The sequence below is a fragment of the Hypanus sabinus genome, chromosome X1, assembly GCF_030144855.1.
Source record: "Hypanus sabinus isolate sHypSab1 chromosome X1, sHypSab1.hap1, whole genome shotgun sequence".
Lineage (NCBI taxonomy): Eukaryota > Metazoa > Chordata > Chondrichthyes > Myliobatiformes > Dasyatidae > Hypanus > Hypanus sabinus.
In genome coordinates, this window is record NC_082738.1 from 29,450,480 (window position 1) to 29,477,616 (window position 27,137).

At 51.3% G+C, this 27,137-nt stretch overlaps 1 protein-coding gene across 2 annotated transcripts in view; it reads right to left on the reverse strand.

Moving 5' to 3' along the window:
• itga5 (integrin, alpha 5 (fibronectin receptor, alpha polypeptide)) overlaps positions 1-26,150 on the reverse strand; it is a 102,708-nt gene extending 76,558 nt beyond the window's left edge. Inside the window, exon 1 of one of the 2 annotated variants that reach the window (XR_009509004.1) lies at positions 25,597-26,150. Coding sequence is in view for 1 of the 2 variants with exons in the window: in XM_059956171.1 (XP_059812154.1) it covers positions 25,597-25,763 (167 nt within the window). In the remaining variant the exon portion in view is untranslated. The remainder of the gene's footprint in view (positions 1-25,596) is intronic. The other variant, XM_059956171.1, reaches the window with a different exon arrangement.
• Between the last annotated feature and the right edge of the window lie 987 nt (positions 26,151-27,137).

Consider the following 27,137-nt stretch of genomic DNA (forward strand, 5'->3'; position numbering starts at 1 on the left):
CACCAGCCAGGTCTGCAGTGTCTGTCTCTTGCCAGGGGAATGGAGTTTAGAAGTAGTAAGGTTTTGTTGCAATGTAATAGGACGTGTGAGACCATACCTGGAATATCCTTGTTTCAGGAAGGATGGAGAGGGTTCACTGGGGTGAAGAGGCTCAGCAGGATCTCTGGAGGAGGAGATGCTGACTGGTGCCAAGTGGAACTCGACACTTGGGCGAGGACATTGAGGGGAGTGGGGAGTGAGAGAGGCCGAGACTGGGTCAGCCACAAAGCAGGCTCCAGTGGCCACATGATGAGAGAGTGAGTCATTGCATATTGTGAAAGAGTGAGTCATTGTATATCAAACCATCCTAGATGATAAGGCTTCAAAGAGAGAGGAGATTCCCCCAGGCAAAACAGGGCTCTAATGAGAAGGCTGCCAGCAGCAGACATGGTTTGAATGGTTGCATCTTAGACCACAGATAATGATCAACATCGTCTACTGAAGCTGCCAAGGAGCTGCTTGCCTGTTAAGCAGACAACCACCTCAGGAAGGTTTTTGTTCAGGGAGGAGGCTGGGGCTGGAACCAGCAGCCCAGAGCAAAGTGACAGTTTGTAACCAGAGACGAAAGCTTGAAGTGGACCGACTGGCAGAAATTCAGAGCACCGCGCACTGGTGTTTGGAACTGGGGAAATGGGTAGCCTTTGAACAGACAGGAAGTTGCCATGATCTGAAAACCAATTCAATCATCTGTTGGCCGAGATAGAAATACTGGCCTAGGAGACACACGGGGTCTTTCAAATCCTTCCAACAATGCAGCTCGACAGACCCTGGCGATCTGCGACTTCAAACCCACAAGCACGTGACCCAACAGCATAACGCTCGCAGTTTGCTACCAGTCTCGCAGTCACGCTGAGGGACGTATAGGTAGAAGTGAATGGATAGGCATTAGGGTCAGAAGCCAAGAGTCAGGGGCACACTCCGACCAGCTGACAACAGAAGAAGCACATACTGTGACAGTCACCCACTCTCCTCTTCGATGCAATCCGTTCAGGCAACGGAAAGGGGTGGCAGCCTCACCTCCTCACCACCACCGCCAGAACCTCAGATAAAGAATTTAGGTGAGTCACTGTAGCTGACCACAGCATTAACAGCACAGAGAGAAGCAGCGACAGTTTTCACCTTTGGTCTGGCAGGGGCTGATGACCTCATAAGCTGCTGGCAATACACTCATCCAGAGGGGAGATCAGCTTGGACTAATGAAACATATACAGACGATTTGACACCAGAGGGAGTGTCAGAGACACACCATCCAATCACACTGCTCCGATATGGTAAAACAGTGTGGAGGATCAGAGGGATCTTGGGGTCCGAGTCCATAGGACGCTCAAAGCAGCTGCACAGGTTGACTCTGTGGTTAAGAAGGCGTGTTGGCCTTCACCAACCGTGGAATTGAATTTAGGAGCCAAGAGGTAATGTTGCAGTTATATACGATCCTGGTCAGACCCCACTTGGAGTACTGTGCTCAGTTCTGGTCGCCTCACTATAGGAAGGATGTGGAAACCATAGAAAGGGTGCAGAGGAGATTTACAAGGATCTTTCTGGAATTGGGGAGCATGCCTTATGAGAACAGGTTGAGTGAACTCAGCCTTTTCTCCTTGGAGAAACGAAGGATGACAGGTGACCTGATAGAGGAGTACAAGATGATGAGAGGCATTGATCGTGTGGATAGTCAGAGGCTTTTTCCCCAGGGCTGAAATGACTGACATGAGGGGGCACCATTTTAAGGTGCTTGGAAGTAGGTACAGAGGGGATGTCAGGGGTAAGTTTTTCCACACAGAGAGTGGTGAGTCCGTGAGATGCACTGCCAGCAAAAGTGGTGGAGACAGATACAATAGGGTCTTTTAAGAGACTCTTACATAGGTACATGGAGCTTAGAAAAACAGAGGGCTCTGTGCTAGGGAAATTCTAGACAATTTCTGGAGTAGGTTACATGGTCAGCACAACATTGTGGGCCAAAGGGCCTGTAATGTGCTGTAGATTTCTACGTTCTAACTCAGCTACCCTTACTCTTCAGTGATCAGAAACAGGGGCAGGAGGTGAACACAAGATGTGGGACTGTAAAATGGTGGAACAGCCTGTGTGTAATGCTTGGATATCCTGGCAGAGCCTGACGGGAGTGAGAGCGAGGGGTGGGTGAGAGTAAGGGGGAGGAGGCAAGAGTGAGAGTGATTGGAGGAAGCTCCTCCACCAGGTACGCCCCCGGCACTGCTACCTTGAACAACACACACAAAACGCCGGAGGTACTCAGCATCTATGGAGGGCAACAAACAGTCGACGCTTTGGGCTGAGAAGGTTGTGCAGAATCGCCGGCCCATCCTGGCTCGTGCACACTGCGAATGCAAACCGATTGGCGCCAGGCCACCGGCTGTCTCGGGCTATCTATGTGCACATTTCACCCACTTTGTGTGCACAGCACTGCCAAGGGTAGACAAGGCCTCCATTTCATCAGGAGGACCCAGCCTTGGACATCCCAGTGCTGGAGAGCGGCGGGGTCCAAATCCACAGCTTTCCCACCAACCAAAAGTAGTCTACATCCTTCTAACTTCATCTCTCTCCCCACCCCTCCCATTGCCTACCTCTGCATCATCCCATCCCCTAGTCCTGCAGCAGTGCCTGGGACCCTGACTCGGGCACATCCCCTACTCTGTGCTTCACTGAGCAAATATTTGATCAACTGCACCCATAAATCCTCGTTTGGCTCAGGCCAAATGTATCATTTGATCCTCTGAGGTACTTGAATTTTTTGACATTGAAGGTGCTAAGTAAATGCAAAATGTAGAAAGCTCAGCATTGCAGAGTGAAGCCCAGTCCCTTAAATGGCCCTTTTCCCTCTGCAACACTGTTTTATTTGGGGATGTTCTGACCACAGGATGTCAGAAGGTGATTGTAACATTCAGTAGCAAGTCGTTGCCAACATCCTGACAGCTCGTTAGTTCTTTGATCGCTGTTTGCTTGGACAAGTTTGACTATTTCTGACGAGGTCTTCAAAACAAATTCCCATACCACATGACATCAAAGCTGAGGAGAGCAAGTAATTTAAACTGTTCCAATACTTCACTGCCATACTGTGCAGAATGAGCCAAGCCAAGCCATGGACAATGAGAGCCTTCAGCCTTACGACAGGCACGTGGGCTAAACAAGGGCTTCAAGAATTTTTTTGCAATAATTAGAGCTGCAGCTCAATTAAATCCCTTTCAATTGACCTTCAATGACATTCTGACAGATTCCAAAATTTATTGTATTCGTAGTACCATCATTTTGGCTTCTGTTCAGATTGGATGGGGGGCTTTAGCCAACAGCCCCTCCCCCCAGATCCTCTGTATTTCCCCCCCCCCAACTTCCTACACAACTTCCTGCCTTGGCTCCGCAGTAATCAAAATTTAAATCTCTCGGACCTTTCACCTTCAACCCTCATTTGAGCGCCATTACACATTCAGCAACTGTGCACGCTGGTAGGGGCTCAAGTATCGGTACCGCACAAACTCCACATTCATCCACATCATGGCACACCACCACCCACTGCCCGACCCCTCACTCCACCACACCTGGCAAGAGAAGAAACCACCCTCACCAACAACTGCTTCACTATCACCCCCCCGTGTGTGTCACTGAGTCGAGGGCAGCCAGCTCTGAGACAAGGCAGTACTCAGGGCAGCCGCCACACACTCGGGAGTTCAACCCCAGCCAGAAACCACACAGACTGTGAGGAGCTGGCAGGGTCCGGCCACGGGGTCCTCAAAACAGGGCTCATGACACAACGCAATGAGGTTCCAAGACAAACAGGCAAAGAACAAGGCAAAACCAAAATGAATGTCTGACAAGCTGCAGTTTAGAACAGGCTTGAAGGAGAGGTACACAGTTCTCAAATACCCTTTGGAATCCCCAAACCAAGCAGGCCAAGAGACAGAGAACATGATGTGTCCCACCGGTACCGTCCCCCAGTGTTACACACTGACAGACCCGTCCCCACCGGTACCATACCCCGGTGTTATACAGTGACAGACCCGTCCCCACCGGTACCGTACCCCGGTGTTATACAGTGACAGACCCGACCCACCGGTACCGCACCCCGGTGTTATACAGAGACAGACCCGTCCCCACCGGTACCATACCCCGGTGTTATACAGTGACAGACCCGACCCACCGGTACCGCACCCCGGTGTTATACAGAGACAGACCCGTCCCCACCGGTACCATACCCCGGTGTTATACAGTGACAGACCCGTCCCCACCGGTACCATACCCTGGTGTTACACAGTGACAGACCCGTCCCCACCGGTACCGTACCCCGGTGTTATACAGTGACAGACCCATCCCAACCGGTACCATACCCCGGTGTTGTACAGTGACAGACCCGTCCCCACCGGTACCATACCCCAGTGTTATACAGTGACAGACCCGTCCCCATCAGTACTGTACCCCGGTGTTACACAGTGACAGACCCGTCCCCACCGGTACCGTACCCCGGTGTTATACAGTGACAGACCCGTCCCCACCGGTACCGTACCCCGGTGTTATACAGTGACAGACCCGACCCACCGGTACCGCACCCCGGTGTTATACAGAGACAGACCCGTCCCCACCGGTACCGTACCCCGGTGTTATACAGTGACAGACCTGTCCCCACCGGTACCGTGCCCCGGTGTTATACAGTGACAGACCTGTCCCCACCGGTACCGTACCCCGGTGTTACACAGTGACAGACCCCTCCCCACCGGTACTGTACCCCGGTGTTATACAGTGACAGACCCATCCCCACCAGTACCGTACCCCGGTGTTACACCGTGACAGACCCGTCCCCACCGGTACCGTACCCCGGTGTTACATAGTGACAGACCCGTCCCCACCGGTACCATACCCCAGTGTTACACAGCGACAGACCAGTCCACACCAGTACCGTACCCCAGTGTTACACAGTGACAGACCCGTCCCCACCGGTACCGTACCCCGGTGTTACATAGTGACAGACCCGTCCCCACCGGTACCATACCCCAGTGTTACACAGCGACAGACCCGTCCCCACCGGTACCATACCCCGGTGTTATACAGTGACAGACCCGTCCCCACCGGTACCGTACCCCGGTGTTACACAGTGACAGACCCGTCCCCACTGGTACCGTACCGCAGTGTTACACACTGACAGACCCGTTTCCACCGGTACCATACCCCAGTGTTACACAGTGACAGACCCGTCCCCACAAGTACCGTACCCCGGTGTTATACAGTGGCAGACCTGTCCCCACCGGTACCGTACCCCGGTGTTATACAGCGACAGACCCATCCCCACCTGTACCGTCCCCCGGTGTTATACATGGACAGACCCGTCCCCACCGGTACCGTACCCCGGTGTTATACAGTGACAGACCTGTCCCCACCGATACTGTACCCCGGTGTTACACAGTGACAGACCCGTCCACACTGGTACCGTACCCCGGTGCTACACAGTGACTGACCCGTTCACACCGGTACCGTACCCCGGTGTTACACAGTGACAGACCCGTCCCCACCGGTACCGTACCCCTGTGTTACACCGTGACAGAACCGTCCCCACCGGAACCGTACCCCGGTGTTATACAGTGACAGACCTGTCCCCACCGGTACCGTACCCTGGTGTTACACAGTGACAGACCCGTCCCCACCGGTACCGTACCCCGGTGTTATACAGTGACAGACCCATCCCAACCGGTACCATACCCCGGTGTTGTACAGTGACAGACCCGTCCCCACCGGTACCATACCCCAGTGTTATACAGTGACAGACCCGTCCCCACCGGTACTGTACCCCGGTGTTACACAGTGACAGACCCGTCCCCACCGGTACCGTACCCCGGTGTTATACAGTGACAGACTCCTCCAAACCGGTACCGTACCCCGGTGTTACACAGTGACAGACCCGTCCCCACCGGTACCGTACCCCTGTGTTACACAGTGACAGACCCGTCCCCACCGGTACCATACCCCAGTGTTATACAGTGACAGACCCGTCCCCACCGGTACCGTACCCTGGTGTTACACAGTGACAGACCCGTCCCCACCGGTACCGCACCCCGGTGTTATACAGAGACAGACCCGTCCCCACCGGTACCATACCCCGGTGTTATACAGTGACAGACCCGTCCCCACCGGTACCATACCCCGGTGTTATACAGTGACAGACCCGTCCCCACCGGTACCATACCCCAGTGTTGCACAGTGACAGACCCATCCCCACCGGTACTGTACCCCGGTGTTATACAGTGAAAGACCCGTCCCCACCGGTACCATACCCCAGTGTTGCACAGTGACAGACCCGTCCCCACCGGTACCGTACCCCGGTGTTATACAGTGACAGACCTGTCCCCACCGGTACCGTACCCCGAGTGTTACACCGTGACAGAACCGTCCCCACCGGAACCGTACCCCGGTGTTATACAGTGACAGACCTGTCACCACCGGTACCGTACCCTGGTGTTACACAGTGACAGACCCGTCCCCACCGGTACCGTACCCCGGTGTTATACAGTGACAGACCCATCCCAACCGGTACCATACCCCGGTGTTGTACAGTGACAGACCCGTCCCCACCGGTACCATACCCCAGTGTTATACAGTGACAGACCCGTCCCCACCGGTACTGTACCCCGGTGTTACACAGTGACAGACCCGTCCCCACCGGTACCGTACCCCGGTGTTATACAGTGACAGACTCCTCCAAACCGGTACCGTACCCCGGTGTTACACAGTGACAGACCCGTCCCCACCGGTACCGTACCCCTGTGTTACACAGTGACAGACCCGTCCCCACCGGTACCATACCCCAGTGTTATACAGTGACAGACCCGTCCCCACCGGTACCGTACCCCGGTGTTACACAGTGACAGACCCGTCCCCACCGGTACCGCACCCCGGTGTTATACAGAGACAGACCCGTCCCCACCGGTACCATACCCCGGTGTTATACAGTGACAGACCCGTCCCCACCGGTACCATACCCCGGTGTTATACAGTGACAGACCCGTCCCCACCGGTACCATACCCCAGTGTTGCACAGTGACAGACCCATCCCCACCGGTACTGTACCCCGGTGTTATACAGTGAAAGACCCGTCCCCACCGGTACCATACCCCAGTGTTGCACAGTGACAGACCCGTCCCCACCGGTACCGTACCCCGGTGTTATACAGTGACAGACCTGTCCCCACCGGTACCGTACCCCGGTGTTACACAGTGACAGACCCGTCCCCACTGGTACCGTCCCTCAGCGTTACACACTGACAGACCCGTCCCCACCGGTACCGTGCCCCGGTGTTATACAGTGACAGACCTGTCCCCACCGGTACCGTACCCCGGTGTTACACAGTGACAGACCCCTCCCCACCGGTACTGTACCCCGGTGTTATACAGTGACAGACCCATCCCCACCAGTACCGTATCCCGGTGTTACACCGTGACAGACCCGTCCCCACCGGTACCTTACCCCGGTGTTACACAGTGACAGACCCGTCCCCACCGGTACCGAACCCCGGTGTTATACAGTGACAGACCAGTCCACACCAGTACCGTACCCCAGTGTTACACAGTGACAGACCTGTCCCCACCGGTACCGTACCCCGGTGTTACATAGTGACAGACCCGTCCCCACCGGTACCATACCCCAGTGTTACACCGTGACAGAACCGTCCCCACCGGAACCGTACCCCGGTGTTATACAGTGACAGACCCGTCCCCACCGGTACCGTACCCTGGTGTTACACAGTGACAGACCCGTCCCCACCGGTACCGTACCCCGGTGTTATACAGTGACAGACCCATCCCAACCGGTACCATACCCCGGTGTTGTACAGTGACAGACCCGTCCCCACCGGTACCATACCCCAGTGTTATACAGTGACAGACCCGTCCCCACCGGTACTGTACCCCGGTGTTACACAGTGACAGACCCGTCCCCACCGGTACCGTACCCCGGTGTTATACAGTGACAGACTCCTCCAAACCGGTACCGTACCCCGGTGTTACACAGTGACAGACCCGTCCCCACCGGTACCGTACCCCTGTGTTACACAGTGACAGACCCGTCCCCACCGGTACCATACCCCAGTGTTATACAGTGACAGACCCGTCCCCACCGGTACCGTACCCCGGTGTTACACAGTGACAGACCCGTCCCCACCGGTACCGCACCCCGGTGTTATACAGAGACAGACCCGTCCCCACCGGTACCATACCCCGGTGTTATACAGTGACAGACCCGTCCCCACCGGTACCATACCCCGGTGTTATACAGTGACAGACCCGTCCCCACCGGTACCATACCCCAGTGTTGCACAGTGACAGACCCATCCCCACCGGTACTGTACCCCGGTGTTATACAGTGAAAGACCCGTCCCCACCGGTACCATACCCCAGTGTTGCACAGTGACAGACCCGTCCCCACCGGTACCGTGCCCCGGTGTTATACAGTGACAGACCTGTCCCCACCGGTACCGTACCCCGGTGTTACACAGTGACAGACCCCTCCCCACCGGTACTGTACCCCGGTGTTATACAGTGACAGACCCATCCCCACCAGTACCGTACCCCGGTGTTACACCGTGACAGACCCGTCCCCACCGGTACCTTACCCCGGTGTTACACAGTGACAGACCCGTCCCCACCGGTACCGAACCCCGGTGTTATACAGTGACAGACCAGTCCACACCAGTACCGTACCCCAGTGTTACACAGTGACAGACCTGTCCCCACCGGTACCGTACCCCGGTGTTACATAGTGACAGACCCGTCCCCACCGGTACCATACCCCAGTGTTACACAGCGACAGACCCCTCCCCACCGGTACCGAACCCCGGTGTTATACAGTGACAGACCAGTCCACACCAGTACCGTACCCCAGTGTTACACAGTGACAGACCCGTCCCCACCGGTACCGTACCCCGGTGTTACATAGTGACAGACCCGTCCCCACCGGTACCATACCCCAGTGTTACACAGCGACAGACCCCTCCCCACCGGTACTGTACCCCGGTGTTATACAGTGACAGACCCGTCCCCACCGGTACCGTACCGCAGTGTTACACACTGACAGACCCGTTTCCACCGGTACCATACCCCAGTGTTACACAGTGACAGACCCGTCCCCACAAGTACCGTACCCCGGTGTTATACAGTGGCAGACCTGTCCCCACCGGTACCGTACCCCGGTGTTATACAGCGACAGACCCATCCCCACCTGTACCGTCCCCCGGTGTTATACAGTGACAGACCTGTCCCCACCGATACCGTACCCCGGTGTTACACAGTGACAGACCCGTCCACACTGGTACCGTACCCCGGTGCTACACAGTGACAGACCCGTCCCCACCGGTACCGTACCCCTATGTTACACAGTGACAGACCCGACCCCACCGGTACCGCACCCGAGTGTTACACCGTGACAGAACCGTCCCCACCGGAACCGTACCCCGGTGTTATACAGTGACAGACCCGTCCCCACCGGTACCGTACCCTGGTGTTACACAGTGACAGACCCGTCCCCACCGGTACCGTACCCCGGTGTTATACAGTGACAGACCCATCCCAACCGGTACCATACCCCGGTGTTATACAGTGACAGACCCGTCCCCACCGGTACCGTACCCCGGTGTTATACAGTGACAGACTCCTCCAAACCGGTAGCGTACCCCGGTGTTACACAGTGACAGACCCGTCCCCACCGGTACCGTACCCCTGTGTTACACAGTGACAGACCCGTCCCCACCGGTACCATACCCCAGTGTTATACAGTGACAGACCCGTCCCCACCGGTACCGTACCCCGGTGTTACACAGTGACAGACCCGTCCCCACCGGTACCGTACCCCGGTGTTATACAGTGACAGACTCCTCCAAACCGGAACCGTACCCCGGTGTTACACAGCGACAGACCCGTCCCCACCAGTACCATACCCCGGTGTTACACCGTGACAGACCCGTCCCCACCGGTACCATACCCCGGTGTTATACAGTGACAGACCCGTCCCCACCAGTACCGTACCCCGGTGTTACACAGTGACAGACCTATCCCCACCGGTACCGTCCCCCAGTGTTATACAGTGACAGACCCGTCCCCACCGGTACCGTACCCCGGTGTTATACAGTGACAGACCCGTCCCCACTGGTACCGTACCCCGGTGTTATACACTGACAGACCCGTCCCCACCGGTACCGAACCCCGGTGTTACACAGTGACAGACCCGTCCCCACCGGTACCGTACCCCGGTGTTACACAGTGACAGACACGTCCCCACCAGTACCGTACCCCGGTGTTATACAGTGACAGACAGGTCCCCAACGGTACCGTACCCCGGAGTTATACAGTGACAGGCCCGTCCCCACCGGTACCGTACCCCAGTGTTACACAGCGACAGACCCGTCCCCACCGGTACCGTACCCCAGTGTTACACAGCGACAGACCCGTCCCCACCGGTACCGTACCCCAGTGTTACACAGTGACAGACACGTCCCCAACGGTACCGTACCCCGGTGTTACACAGTGACAGACCCGTCCCCACCGGTACGGTACCCCGGTGTCACACAGTGACAGACCCATCCCCACCGGTACCGTACCCCGGTGTTACACAGTGACAAACCCATCCCCACCAGTACCGTACCCCGGTGTTACACAGTGACAGACCCGTCCCCACCGGTACCGAACCCCGGTGTTATACAGTGACAGACCCGTCCCCACCGGTACCGTACCCCAGTGTTACACAGTGATTTACCTGTCCCCACCGGTACTGTACCCCGGTGTTACACAGTGATTTACCTGTCCCCACCGGTACCGTACCCCGGTGTTATACAGTGACAGACCCGAACAAGTGCTCCCTCTGCCCCTACATCTCGTCCCTCACCACCATTCAGGGCCCCTGCATTCCTTGCAGGTGAGAAGACACTTCACCTGTGAGTCTGTTGGGGTCATCTACTGTGTCCGGTGCGCCCGGTGCAGTCTCCTCTGCATTGGTGAGACCCGATGTAGAAAGGGGGAATGCTTCATTAAGCATCTTCACTCTGTGCACCACTAAAGGCAGAATTTCTCAGTGGCATCATTTCAATTCAACATCCTGTTCCCATTCTGACAGGTCCGTCCATGTCCTCCTCAAGCCATGAGGAGACTACACACTCAGGTTGGAGGAACAACACCTCATATTTCATCTGGGCAGCCTCCAACCTGATGGCACGAACATTGATTTCTCAAACTTCCAGTAATTTTTCCCTTCCCCCCTCATTTCTTTTTCATTATCCATTCTTGTTCCCCCCTCACACCTTCTCTTCTCCTCATCAGCCATCACTTCCATCTAGTGTCCTTCCACCTTCCTGTTCTCCCATGGTCCACTCCCCTCTCCTATCAGCTTCCTTCTACTTCAGACCTTAACATCTTCCACCCATCACCTCCCAGCTTCTCACTCCATCCCCTCACCTGTTCTCATCTATCACTTGCAAGCTTGAACTCCTTCCTCTCCCCCACCTTATTCTGGCTTCCTCCACCTTCCTTTGCAGTTCTGATGAAGGAGCTCGGCCCGAAACGTCGACTGTTTATTTTCACCCATGAATGCCACCTGACTTACTTAGATACTTCAGCATTTTGTGTGTCTTCGGTTGTTCAGTATAATTCTACTGTTCACTGTCATGTATTAATCAACGCCAATTTGTATATGAATAGGTTAGCTCCCTGGTTTTTGGATATTTCTGCCAAGGCTGAACTAATGAGGGTTGCTCTTCCCATTGTAGTAATTCACAGCAACAATGGAAGATCAGATTTAGCCTGTCCAAAATTAATTCACTTATTTTTGTAAATTACAACATTATGCCCTGGAATTTCCATTCCTGACAGTGAAATTCTAACCAGAGGATTTTTTCCAATGTGAGTACCAGTGCCAACTGACAAGGTGAGCAACGAAACCCTTCTGCCTCGCAGAGAGGTTATTTCAGACGTTGGACACTTCTCACCTTGGCTGCAATTTTTGATATCAGCCACTAAGTGGCGGTGTCACCAGCGGCTGGGCCTGGCTTGCACCTTCACAACCTGGATCAGCACTGTAGACCTCGTCAGCAATATAGAGGTGTCCATTTTGTCCAGCATTTCTTCCAATCAAAATCCTATCAATGATGCAGACTTTTTAATAATACGTCACATAGAATAATTTATTGATACTTTAAAATTGTTTTTATATTTCCATTCATTTTCTGGATGTGTGCATCTTTGTCAAGGCCAGCACTTATTGCCCCTTGAGAAGGTGGGGGATGAACGGCCTTCTTGTACCGCACAGTCCTTCTGTGGTGAAGGTGCTCCCACTGTGACGGTGAAGGAATGGAGAAATATTTACAAGTCAGGAAGGGGTGTGAGTTGGAGGGAACCTGCAGCTGGTAGTCTTCCCTGCACCTACTGCCCTTATCCTGCTGGGTGGGAGAGGTGGTGGATTACGGAGGTGCTCACAGTGCAGTTTCTGCAATGCATTTAGTAAGTACAGTCATCCTCCTTATCCGCGAGGGATTGGTTCTGGTACCCCTCGCGAATACCAAAATTCGCGGATGCTCAAGTCCCTTATTCAACCTGTCTAAAAGTGATGGATCTTAGGACCCAGCGGAACCCCAAGCCTTATTCAACCTGTCTCGGTGCGGTGGACCTTAGGACCTGGCGGTCGAGCTCTGAATCCACAGCGTTTCTTTTCACGAAAATAATCATGATCACGACTGAAAATAAGGTGGAAGTAATAAAGCGACCGGAAAGAGGTGAAACACCATCGGTCATTGGAAAAGCGTTAGGCTACATCGGTCGACGATCGGAACAATTTTAAAGGATAAAGTCAGAAAGGCTCTGCCCCGATGAAAGCTACAATTATTACTAAGCAATGCAGTGGTTTAATTATTGGGTTTTGGGGTTTTGATCCTCCACATCAACCAGGCACGGATTTCCTGAGCCCAGCATTGAAACATACGTTTCTTAAGTGTTTAATATGCATAGAAAGGTAAAATATATACTATATACTGACAAACGTTTGACTAACTGACGCTAAATAATACTGGATGTACCTCTTCCGACTTACTTAGTAAGAGAACTTCCGGTTTTTTTCGATCCCGATCCATGATAACCTACACGCATCCTCCCATATACCTTAAATCATCTCTATGTTACTTATAATACCTGATACAATGTAAATGCTATGTAAAATAGTTGTTATACTGCATTGTTTAGGGAATAATGACAAGAAAAAAAATTCTGTACATGCTCGAACAACAAGTGCTGGAAGAACAGTTCCGGGTTTTCTCGATTCACGGTTGGTTGAATTTGCGCATGCGGAACTGGTGGATTAGGAAGGCTGACTGTACAGTCATGTAGCACAGAAGCACCATTTGCCCCAAACAGTCCATGCCAACAAAGGTGCCCATCCAAGATAGTCCTATTTGCCCGAGTTTCACCCATAACCTTCTAAACCAATCCAATGTCTTTTAAATATGGTTATTTCACCTGCCTCAAGCACTTCCACTTACTCAACACCCTCTCTGTGATAAATGTTGTCCTGCAAGTTCCTGTTAAACCTTTCCCTTGTCACCTTAAAATTATGCCTTCGAGCTCTTAATTTGCTGACCCTGAGAAAAAGACTGTGTGCATTCAACCTCACTACGCCCCTCTTGATTATGTACATCGTTTCTCAATCTCCTACACTCCATGGAATAAAGCCTGTCCAATCTCTCCCTAAAACTCAGACCCTGGAGTCCTGACAACATCCTTGTAAACCTTTTCAGCACTCTTCTCAGTTTAATAACCTCTTTCCTACAGCAAAGGGACTAAAATTGAACACAATACTCCAAGTGCTTCCTCAGCAACTGTACATAATCACCTAACTTAGAAACCAAATGTCCCGGCTGATGAAGTTCAGCATGCCGAAAGCCTCCTTCACCACCTCATAGCCCAGAAATTTGTCAACCTTCAAGACATTCAGCCTCTCCTCTGCTATAATGTGGACTATCCCCAAGACCTCCCCATTAACCACCTCAAGTTCCAAAGTCTTTATATCTCTTCACTGTAAAACTAGAGGAAAGAAATAGTCATTCAGGACCTCACCCTCCCACACAAAAGTGTTCTCTTTGATCATTTAGTAGTCCTCTTCTCTCACTGTGGTTGCCCTTTTTAAATTTGTAAATTCACACTGGATTTCTCTTCATCTTCTCTACCAAAGCTATCTCACGTATCCTTTTTATACTTCTGAATTTTTTTCTTGAGTACAATCCTGCATCCCATATACTCTGCCAGGGATTCAAAAAACATTACAGCACAGTACAGGTCCTTCACCCCATGATATTGTGCTGATCTTTTAACCTACTCAAAGATCAGTCTAACATTTCCCTGAAAATAGCCCTCCATTCTTTTCATCTTCCAGATGTCTGTCTGAGAACCCCTAATGTATCTGCCTCTAGGACCACCCCTGCAGTGCGTACCTGCCACTCTGTGTGAAAAAAAAAACTTACCTCTGACATCCCCCCCACTCCCCATACTTCCCTCCATTCACTTTAATATTTTGCCCCCTCATGTTAGCCATTTGCACCCTGGGAAAAATCTTGCGATCCGCTCAATCTATGTCTCTTATCATCTTGTACACCAAGTGATCTCTCATCCTCCTTCACTCCAAAGAGAAACACCTTAGCTCGCTCAACCTATCCTCATAAAGACATTCTCTAATCCAGGCAGTATCTTGGTAAATCTCCTCTGCACCCTTTCTAAAGCTTCCACACCCTTTTACAATGAGGCGACCAGAACTGAACACAATACTCCAAGTGTGGTCTAACCAGGGCTTTAGAGCTGCAACATTACCTCACGGCTCTTGAACTCAATCCCCATCTAATGAAGATCAAAGCACCATATGCCTTCTTAACAACCCTATCAACCTGCACAGAAACTTTGAACATGGACCTCAATATCTCTTTGTCCCTCCACATGGCCAAGAATTTTGCCATTAACACTGTATTTTGCCTTCAAATTTCCACCTTTCAAAACTAAATCCCTTCATACTTTACCAGGTTGTACTCCATCTACCACTTCTCAGCCCACCTCTGCATCCTGTCTATGTCCCATTGTAACCTACAACAGCCCTCCACACTATCCACACCACCAATTACCTTTGTGTCATTGCAAACCACTCTTCCACTTCCTCATCCAAGTCATTTATAAAAATCACAAAGAGCAGGTTTCCCAGTACAGATCCCTGTGGAACACCACTGGTCACCAACCTCCAGACAGAATACACTCCATCTACAATCACCCTCTGCCTTCTGTGGGCAAGCCAATTCTGAATCCACACAGCTAGGTTTCCCTGGATCCCATGTCTCCTGACTTTCTGAGTGAGCTTACCACGGGGAACATCGTCAAACTAAAATCCATATACACCACATCCACTGCTCTACCTTCGTCAGTGTGCTTTATCCCATCCTCACAGAGCTCAATCAGGCTCATGAGGCATGATCTGCCCCTCACAAAGCCATGCTGAATATCTCTAATCAAACTATACTTCCCCAAATGCTTATAAATCCTGTCTGTAAGGATTTCTCCAATAATTTGCCCATCACTGATGTAAGACTACCTGGTCTATACACCCAGTGGCTAATGAGTGTGTGCTCATGGTCTTCTGCTGCAGTAGTCTATTCACTCAAAAGTTCACATGTTGTGCGCTCAGATTTGCTCTTCTGCAAACCACTGTTGTAACATGTGGTTATTTCACAGTTACTGATGCCTTCCCGTCAGCTTGAACCAGTCTAGCCATTCTCCTCACATTAACAAGGTATTTTCACCCACAGATCTGCCACTCACTGGATTTTTCACACCATACTCTGAGAACTCTAGAGACTGTTGTGCATGAAATTTTCAGGAGATCAGCAGTTTCACTCAAATCTCCCCATCTGTCACCAACTGTAAAAGTCACTTAGATGACATTTCTTCCCCATTCTGATGTTTGGTCTGCACAACAACTGAACCTCTTGACCATGTCTGCAAATTTTTATGCATTGAATGCCACGTGATTGGCTGATTAGATATTTGTATTAATGAGCAGGTGTAAAAGTGTACCATGGAGAGTAATTTCTAGAGTTATCCAAACGCTCTTTCTTGAGCAAAGGAATAACATTTGCCACCCTCCAATCCTCTGGTACTATTCCTGTGGCCAGTCAATTCGCAAAGATCATCAAAAGTGCCGCAACCACTTCCCTCGCTCCCCAGAGTAACCCAGAGAGATTTATCTAACTTGATTATTCACTCAATCTCAGATGTCTGGACCTGACCCATGGCTCTTCCTTTTTCCAGGCCAGAACCTCAATGTCCCTCATCGTGGAAGGATTCCTCCTCCTGCTAGCCTTGCCCTTCACTCTAACAGGAACACGCAGATCTTAAACTCTCGATATCACACTTTCGAAAGCCCCAGTTTAGAATGTGAAATTATGGACTAGATCCATCCCTTTCCATGACTATCTCCTAGCATTTTATGTTCTTCAAACTCCCATTCCATTACCTACTAGAGGGGGTCGAAGGGACAGTCACAGAATGATCAACCCCAGCTTATTTCTGGATAATCATCTCAGTCATCACTGATAATTGCTGCTATGTTCTCCTTAATCATAATGCCTTCTGCCTCTATCCAACCTGAAGCACCTGTACCCCAGAACATTACCAGTCCTGTCACTCTATTAGCCATGTTGCCACCACCATCATTTTTCTGAACTTCCCAGGTTATTTTTGTAATTTATAGTCATTTTAACTAAGCACTGCAGTCACTAAATGACATTCACACCATCTAGTAAGTCTTTGACAACAAATCGGATCAAAACTCAGTCCCATGTATTAATCTGAGTTCATCTGCCCAATGTGTTAGAACTCTTCATTTCATTTTCAATGTTTTTATTGATTTTTTAAAAAATGATAAATACAATAGAACTCTTGCATTGAAATAAGCAAAATTGAATCCCATAGAATTGGCACACTCCCTGCCCTGCCCGTTTGTCTGAAAAGTGCGCACCACAGTCCATGTGGGCCACTGGTGAAGGGAGGGAGTGTCATACATTGAGCATAGGATGCAAATCAACATGCTTCATGGTTAGTTTCTCAGACATAATCTCAGTCTCATCCCAGATTAAATGCCCCAGAACAGACATCAAGAGCATTGCAAATTTGCATAGTGGATTGACTGGAGATTAACACAGCTGAGACTGTTATCGCATACTTTAAAAAAATTCATTGCGACAAAGCTGCAAAAAGAGCGCACAACTTGCAAACGTATTCACAAGAAATTTTTTTTTACAAAGTCAAAAGCAGACAAACAGGCGAAATGTACAGATTTCAGAAGACAATAAGACCTCAGAATATAGGAGCAGAAATAGGCCATTCGGCAAATCGAATCTGCTCTGCCATTCAATCAGGGGCTGATCCAATTCTTCCAGTCATCCCCACTCTCCTCCCTTCTCCCCAAACCTTTTGTTGCCCTGGCAAAATCAGAACCTATCCATCTCTGCAAACAAGCATATGAAAATTCTTCAGCTTTTTTAAAAAAGGGACAGGACGAAGAGAAAGACACAGGCCACTGAAAAAGACATCATTCCCAATGCTTTACCATGGTACAGCCACAGCCCCATCGCAACCGAAATTCTACCCCGGTGTTATACAGAGACAGATGCGTCCCTACTCTTACGGTACCATAGTGTTAGACAGCGACAGACCCGTCCTCACCGGTACCGTACCCCGGCGTTACACAGTGACAGACCCGTCCCCACCGGTACCGTACCCCAGTGTTATACAGTGACAGACCCGTCCCCACCGGTACCATACCCCGGTGTTATACTGTGACAGACCCGTCCCCACCGGTACCGTACCCCGGTGTTATACTGTGACAGACCCGTGCCCACCGGTACCGTACCCCGGTGTTATACAGTGACAGACCCGTCCCCACCGGTACCGTACCCCGGTGTTATACAGTGACAGACCCGTCCCCACCGGTACCGTACCCCGGTGTTATACAGTGACAGACCCATCCCCACCGGTACCGTACCCCAGTGTTATACAGTGACAGACCCGTCCCCACCGGTACTGTACCCCAGTGTTATACAGGAGAGTGAGCAGATAATCCATCTGTGTTACAGGGAAGTAGTCAGGAAGGGCAGGCAGGTGATAGGACAACATTACAGCCAACAGGGTGAGTATCAGTGTATCAGGGATGCAGAATCAGAAAGGGTAGCAATTACAGTACTCAAAGTGTTACATCTCAATGCACAGAGTAGAAGAAATAAGGTGGATGATCTTGTTGCACTTTTACAGATTGCCAGGAATGATGTCGCGGCCATCACTGAATCGTGGTTGAAGGATGGTTGTGGTTGGGAGCTGAATGTCCAAGGTTACCCGTTGTATCGGAGGGATAGAAAGGTTGGCAGAGGGAGTGGCTTGGCTCTGCTGGTAAAGAATGGTATCAAATCAGTAGAAAAATGTGACATAGGATCAGAAGATGTTGAATGCTTGTGGGTTGAGGATACTAAGTTTACTTGTCTTCAATTTAGGTGCTTTTTTTTTAAATTCTCTTTCTTTGTATCATATTGTCATTGTATGCTTAATTTTGCACTGTATTAATGTTCTTCATTGTGATTTGGGGTTTTTTAATTTGTAAAATGCATAAAAAAAACTAATTTAAAAAAAACCTGCAAAGGTAACAGGCCTCCAGACAGTAGCTGGGATGTGGACCACAGATTACAACGGGAAACAGAAAAGGTGTGTCAAAAAGCCTTTTGACATAATATAATATTAATGGTAAGACTCTTGGCAATGTGCAGGATCAGAGGGATCTTGGGGTCTGTGTCCATAGGACACTCAAAGCTGCTGCACAGGTTGACTGTGTTGTTAAGAAGGCGTATGGTGTATTGGCATTCTTCAACTGTGGAATTGAATTTAGGAGCCGAGAAGTAATGTTGCAGTTATAAAGGATCCTGGTCCAACCCCACTTGGAGTGCTGTGCTCAGTTCTGGTCGCCTCACTATAGGAAGGATGTGGAAACCATAGAAAGGGTGCAGAGGAGATTTACAAGGATGTTTCTGGGATTGGGGAGCATGCCTTATGAGAATAGGTTGAGTGAACTCAGCCTTTTCTCCTTGGAGCGACGGAGGATGAGGGGTGACCTGATAGAGGTGCACAAGATGATGAGAGGCATTGATCGTGTGGATAGTCAGAGGCTTTTTCCCCAGGGCTGAAATGGCTAGCACGAGGGGCATTATTTTAAGATGCTTGGAAGTAGGTACAGAGGAGATGTCAGAGGTAAGTTTTTCACACAGAGAGTGGTGGGTGCATGGAATGCACTGCTGGAGATGGTGGTGGAGGTGTCTTCTAAAAGACTCTTAGATAGGTACATTGAGCTTAGAAAAATAGAGGGCTATGCGGTAGGGAAACTCTAGGCAGTTTCTAGAGTAGGATACATTGTGAGCTGAAGGGCCTGTAGACTTCTATGGTCTACATTTTAAAAGGCCAATGTTCTGATAGTCATGGGAGATTTCAACATGCAGGTCGACTGAGAAAATCAGGTTGGTAATGGATGTCAAGAGAGTGAGTTTGTTGAGTGCCTAAGAGATAGCTTTTTAGAGCAGTTTGACATTGAGCCTCTGGATTGGGTGTTATGTAATGAACCGGAGGTGATTAGGGAGCTTAAGGTAAAACAACCCTTAGGATGTAATGATCACAATTTTTTTGAGTTCAACTTGAAATTTGATAAGGAGAAAGTAAGGTAGCAGTTTTTCAGTGTATAGGAAATTACAGTGAAATGAGAGAGGAGCTGGCCAAAGTAAATTGGAAGGAGATGCTGGCAGGGATGACAGCAGAGCAGCAATGGGGAGAGTTTCTGGGGAAAATGAGGATGGTGCAGGACAGATGTATTCCAAAAATGAGGTACTCAAATGGCAACATAGTACAACCGTGGCTGACAAGGGATGTCAAAGCCAATGTAAAAGTAAAAAATAGAAAAGGATAGAGAACTGAGAAGCTTTTAAAACCCAACAGAGAGCAACTGAAAGAATCATTAGGAGAGAAAAAATGAAATATGAAAGAAAGCTAGCAAACAATATCAAAGTGGATAGTGAAATCGGTTTCAAGTATGTAAAAAAACAAAGGAGATGAGTGTGAATATAGGACCGCTAGAAAATGAGGCCGGAGAAATAATAACAGGGACAAGGAGATGGCTGATGAACTAAACGAGTATTTCACATCAGTCTTCACTGTGGAAGGCACGAGCAGTGTGTCAAGTGTTGTAGTGTGTGAGGAAGAGAAGTGAGTGCAGTTACTGTTACAAGGGAGAAGGTGCTCAAAAAACTTAAAGACCTAAGGGCACATAAGTCACCGAGACCAGACGAACTGCACCTTAGGGTTCTGAAAGAGGTAGTGGTAGGAATTATGGCGGCATTAGCAATGATCTTTCAAAAACCACTGGGCTCCGACATGGTGCCAGAGGACCGGAAAATTGCAAATGTCACTCCAACAACACCACACACAAAATGCTGGTGGAACACAGCAGGCTAGGCAGCATCTATAGGGAGAAGCGCTGTCGACGTTTCGGGCCGAGAACCTTCTTCAGGACTAACCAAAAGGAAAGATAGTAAGAGATTTGAAAGTAGTGGGGGGAGGGGGAAATGCGAAATGATGGGAGAAGACCGGAGGGGGTGGAACAAAGCTAAAGGCTGGAAAGGTGATTGGCGAAAGTGATTCAGAGCTGGAGAAGGGAAAGGATCATGGGACGGGAGGCCTCAGGAGAAAGAAAGGAGGGGGGGAGCACCAGAGGGAGATGGAGAACAGGCAAACAACTAAATATGTCAGGGATGGGGTAAGAAGGAGGGGCATTAACGGAAGTTAGAGAAGTCAATGTTCATGCCATCAGGTTGGAGGCTGCCCAGTTGGTATATAAGGTGTTGCTCCTCCAACCTGAGTGTGGTTTCATCTTGACAATAGAGGAGGCCATGGATAGACATATCAGAATGGGAATGGGACATGGAATTAAAACGTGTGGCCACTGGGAGATCCTGCTTTCTCTGGCCAACCGAGCGTAGGTGTTCAGCGAAACGGTCTCCCAGTCTGCGTCGGGTCTCACCAATATATAAAAGGCCACACCGGGAGCACCGGTGGCAGTATACCACACCAGCCGACTCACAGGTGAAGTGTTGCCTCACCTGGAAGGACTGTCTGGGGAAAGCTTATCTGCAGCTGTGTGCCCAGAGACTCGGGATCTATGGGCACAGAGAACGAAAAAAGTGACGCTGTAGATTTTTAACATTGTCAACCCACAAGTTATTTGTTATGTGAAAACCGAGACACCTTTCTCCCTTATTAAGGAGGGGGAGGGAGACTGTGGTATGTCGAATGTCGGGTGAACGATGTAATCTTTGGGGTAACTGCAAGTCTGTGTCTTTTCTGTTGCTTTGCTCACACTGGAGTGCTTAGTGACGGGTGCCGTTACTTCTTTTTGCTGGTGGGGGGGAAGAGGGGATCACTACGTGCGGGAGGGAGGGGCAGCTGGGGGGGATTTTTTGAGGTTCTAACATTTAGCTGTCATTCATTCTTTGGGGCACTCCTCTGTTTTTGTGAATGTTTGTCAAGAAAAAGCATTTCAGGATGTATATTGTATACATTTCTCTGACATTAAAAGTACCTTTGAAGAAAGGAGGAAGGCAGCAGAAAGGAAATTATAGACCAGTTAGCCTGACCTCAGTGGTTGGGAAGATGTTGTAGTAGATTGTTAAGGATGAGGCTATGGAGTACTTGGTGACACAGGACAAGATAGGACAAAGTCAGCATGGTTTCCTTCAGGGAAAATCCTGCCTGACGAACCTGTTGGAATTCTTTGAGGAGATTACAAATAGGATAGATAAAGGGGATGCAGCAGAACCACTTCTTTTTATGCTGTATATCAATGATTTGGATGATGGAATAGATTACTTTGTTGCCAAGTTTGCAGACGATATGAAAGTTGATGAAGGGGCAGGTAGTGTTGAGGAAACAGGAAGGCTGCAGACTTGACAGAAGAGGAGAATGGATAACAGAGTGGCAAGTGAAATACAATGTTGGAAAATGCACGGTCATACACTTTAGTAGTAGAAATAAATGTGCAGACTATTTCCAAAACAGGGAGAAAATCCAAGAATCTGAGATGCAAAGAAACTTGGGAGTCCTTGTGCAGAACACTCTAAAGGTTAACTTGCAGGTAGAGTCAGTAGTGAGGAAGGCAAATGCAATGTTAGCATTCATTTCAAGAGGTCTAGAATATAAGAGCAGGGATGTGATGCTGAGGATTTATAAGGCATTGGAGAGGCCTCACGCAGACTACTGTGAACAGAAAGTAAACACAAAGTACACTGCAGATGCTGTGGTCAAAGCAACACGTACAACAAGCTGGAGGAACTCAGCAGGTCGGGCAGCATCTATTAAAACAAGCAGTCAACGTTTCAGGCCAAAACCCTTCGTCAGGACTGAAGAGGGAGGGGGCAGGGGCCCTAAAAAGAATGTGGGGGAAGGTGCAGGTGAAAAACCAATCAGAGGAAAGATCGAGGGGTGGAGGAGGGGAAGCAGGGAGGGGATAGGCAGGAGAGGTGAAGAAGGAATGTAAGGGGAAATCACTATGGTTAGTAGAAGAAGGCAGAATCATGAGGGAGGTGATAGGCAGCTGGAGGAGGAGGCAGAGTGAAAGTGGGATGGGGGAAGGGGGAGGGAGGGAATTACCGGAAGTTGGAGAATTCGATGTTCATACCAAGGGGCTGGAGAATACCCAGACGGTATATGAGGTGTTGTTCCTCCAGCCTGAGTTTGGCCTCATCATGGCAGTAGAGGAGGCCGTGTGTGGACACATCCGAATGGGAATGTGAAGCAGAGTTGAAGTGGGTGGCAACTGGGAGATCCTGTCTGTTGTGGCGGACGGAATGGAGGTGCTTGACGAAGCGGTCCCCAATCTGCGTCGGGTCTCGCCAATGTAGAGGAGGCCGCACCGGGAGCACTGGATGCAATAGATTACCCCAACAGACTCACAAGTGAAGTGTTGCCTCACCTGGAAGGACTGTTTGGGGCCCTGAATGGTGGTAAGAGAGGAGGTGTAGCACTTATGCTTGCAGGTACCATACCCCAGTGTTATACAATGACAGACCCCTCCCCACTGGTAATGTACCTCAATGTTATACAGTCACAGTACAGACCCCACCAGTACTATACCCAGCTGTTACACAGTGACAGACCCGTCCCCACCGGTACCGTACCCCGGTGTTACACCGTGACAGACCCATCCCCACCGGTACCGTACCCCGGTGTTATACAGTGACAGACCAGTCCCTACCGGTACCGTACCCCGGTGTTACACAGTGACAGACCCGTCCCCACCGGTACCGTACCCCGGTGTTACACAGCGACAGACCCGTCCCCAGCGGTACTGTACCCCGGTGTAATACAGTGACAGACCCGTCCCCACCGGTACCGTACCCCGGTGTTATACAGTGACAGACCCGTCCCCACCGGTATCGTACCCCGCTGTTACACAGTGACAGACCCGTCCCCACCGGTACCGTACCCCAGTGTTTGTTACCTATTCTGTTCTTCCCGTGTCAGTACGGCACTTCTCCCTCAAATACCTCAGTGCATTGTTAGAGATGGGACAGGCACATTGGAGCTGCTATACCCAAAAATGCTGATGCCCACTGGCCTCTTGCTATTCACGGTCCATGCTGCATCACATTCTGCCTTGCAGTGCCAAGCTTGTGGCTCTGCAGGAGCGGATATGAGCCAGTGACAGCAGCAGCTGGGAGTGGTTTGTGGTGACACTTGTGAACTGGAAGCTGCAGTGCTATGGTCCGACTGTGGGCAAATCTCATCCTTTTCCTCCGCTCGTTACTTGCATGTCTTGGATCGGCCATATGCAGGCCCGGAATAGGTCCAATTCTTCAACAGCCTGCTGATCAACTGAGTCACTGTTACATGCCCAGGTCTTGCTCCCTGGCACAGACTGTCCCCAGGGTCCTCAATATATTTGTGACAGAGGCAGTGGTTCAGAGAGACTCCAACACCCACGGGCTGCTGACTCAGCATTTGTTCTCCGAAAGGCAATTTGAGAGGGAGGAACACCGTGCCAAAGACAGACTTTTCTGAAGGAAACCGCCCCCTGGTCTCCCTGGCAGACAGTGTGTGGAGTGAGTGGAAATCCTGCAGCGTTACGTCAGACGAGCCACACACATGTTTGACAGGCCCTGGGGATCGAGTGTAAGCACTGAGGAAATCACACAACATCTGGAGTACTTGGCCGCAGCTGAATATTAGTGTTTGCATTACTTCTGCTGAAGTCATGTCACCACTTGGCACTCAGTCCAACGTCCTCCCCTCTTTCATGCAGTCTTTGCAAGTTTAACATGTTCAGAAGCTGTGCCTATGGCAAGGGCTCAATGGCATACCAACGCGAGTCTCTTCGAATCATGCCAGGCATTGCCAACTAACTGGGTATTGACACTCGCTGCACTATTAACCCTCTGGTTCCAACTCCCCATCCCTTCCCCACTGTCCAATGAGAGGTTAATGAAAGACCCTCCTCCCGTGATCTGCAGGCGTGTTCGAGAGCCATTACAAACAAGTGGGAAAATGAGCGTCATTTAGCACATGTGAGAATATACCGGGGGACTTGACCGATGCCTCGATGGGGCTCTGAGGCCAGCAAGGAGAACCCCATCAGGGCAGCATCATGGGGAACCGACTGCCTGTTGCTTATTAGTTCAGGGAAGGCGGGAGAAGGAAATTGCCTGAGGAAAATAAGTCGCCTTTCCCGGAGGGTGATCCCAACGAGAGCTTTTTTTGTAGGGTACTGCCTGATGGTACAGTGTGACGGGCCCTGGCGTGGGGGGGGGGGGGGGGTTGAGTGGGGGCGGGGACCAGGGTGTGTGGGTAGGAGGGAGGGGTGGGCGTAGGACATAGGTGGGGGCAGACACCTAGTTCTACACGGGACAGGCCTAGGATGGAGGGTCTCACACCTCCAGTGCTGGGGTGTTGGTTGTGTCGCACGGGTGGGGGCGTGGAGGAGGGTAGGGGAATGGTTTTCTGTTCCGGTGAGTAAGGTGGGACAGGTAATGCAAAATGCAAATAGTGTGTAAACAAGAACGGGGGAGATGGGAGCCCGCCTACGATGGGGGCTGGGCTGTCACACACCGAGCTTCCGCCCCGGGACGGCTCCTGGGGTCCCGGGTTCAGTCCCCTCCCCATCCCCCAGCTCAACCCACCACAGACGGCGCTCCTAATCTCAGTCACACCCCCGCCACATACACCGTTAGAACGGCTAATAGCAGAAACGGCCGTTCCAACTCAGCACGGCGAACGTCCTCTGAATCCTACCGGCATAAGGAAATGGGACAGCTCGCTCTCCCCTCCGTCCCTCTCGCTTCCTGACTCCCTCGCCTTTGGAAGATTCCCCTACCTCCACCGTTGTTCAGAGATTACAAAACGTCCCCTTTCCATTTAAAACGTCCCAGAAACTTTTCACTAGTTTGCTCAAACTCCCCGCAAGTTGCCGAGAGCCACTCACGTTTCAGGGTGGGGGCTGAAGAACTCCACGGAGAAGCCGAAGTAGCTGTGCCGGGGTCCGCTGAACACGGTGGGGTTGAGTGAGTCCAGATTGAAGGCAAGGGCTGCGGGCACCAACACACTGATCAGGCAGGGCAGAGGCACTGCGGCGGCGGGCGCGCGTCTCATGGCTGCTGCCGCTCTCCGCGCCCCGGCGCTCAGACTGTAGCTCCTGATTGATGGGCGAGCCCAGGGACAGCCAGCGAAACCCCAGCCCCTCCAAACTCAGCTGAGAGAGGGTGTTCCCACAACATGAGGTCATCTGTGAGAGGAGGGGTCTGACGCAAACATTGCAACACGCTGACTTCTCAAATGGTGACATCCAGCACAACACCCCCAAGTTGTGACAAGTTAAGGCAACGGGCTAAAAGAGCGATCCATGGGGCAATCCGATATGAGCCAGCCGCTCTCCAATTATGGCTTCGGCTCCTCCGATCACAAACTGCCGAACTCAAACAGGGAGCAGCCCCACGTCGTCCGGTTCCAGGGATCATTAGAAACACTGCAAGAAGTCAGGCGATTCCACTGTAGGGGGAACATCACACCACCCGATCCTTCTTCCCACCGACACACCCCACACCCCTCACTGTGACACACTGACACACCCCACACCCCTCACTGTGACACACTGACACACCCCGAACCCCTCACTGTGACACACTGACACTCCCCAAACCCCTCACTGTGACACACCGACACACCCCACACCCCTCACTGTGACACACCCCACACCCCTCACTGTGACACACCCCACACCCCTCACTGTGACACACTGACACACCACACACCCCTCACTGTGACACACCGACACACCCCACACCCCCTCACTGTGACACACCGACACACCCCACACCCCCTCACTGTGACACACTGACACACCCCACACCCCTCACTGTGACACACCCCACACCTCTCACTGTGACACACTGACACACCACACACCCCTCACTGTGACACACCGACACACCCCACACCCCCTCACTGTGACACACTGACACACCCCACACCCCTCACTGTGACACACTGACACTCCCCAAACCCCTCACTGTGACACACCGACACACCCCACACCCCTCACTGTGACACACTGACACACCCCACACCCCTCACTGTGACACACCCCACACCTCTCACTGTGACACACTGACACACCACACACCCCTCACTGTGACACACTGACACACCCCACACCCCTCACTGTGACACACTGACACACCCCGAACCCCTCACTGTGACACACCCCACACCCCTCACTGTGACACACCCCACACCTCTCACTGTGACACACTGACACACCACACACCCCTCACTGTGACACACTGACACACCCCACACCCCTCACTGTGACACACTGACACACCCCGAACCCCTCACTGTGACACACCACACACCCCTCACTGTGACACACTGACACTCCCCAAACCCCTCACTGTGACACACCGACACACCCCACACCCCTCACTGTGACACACCCCACACCCCTCACTGTGACACACCCCACAC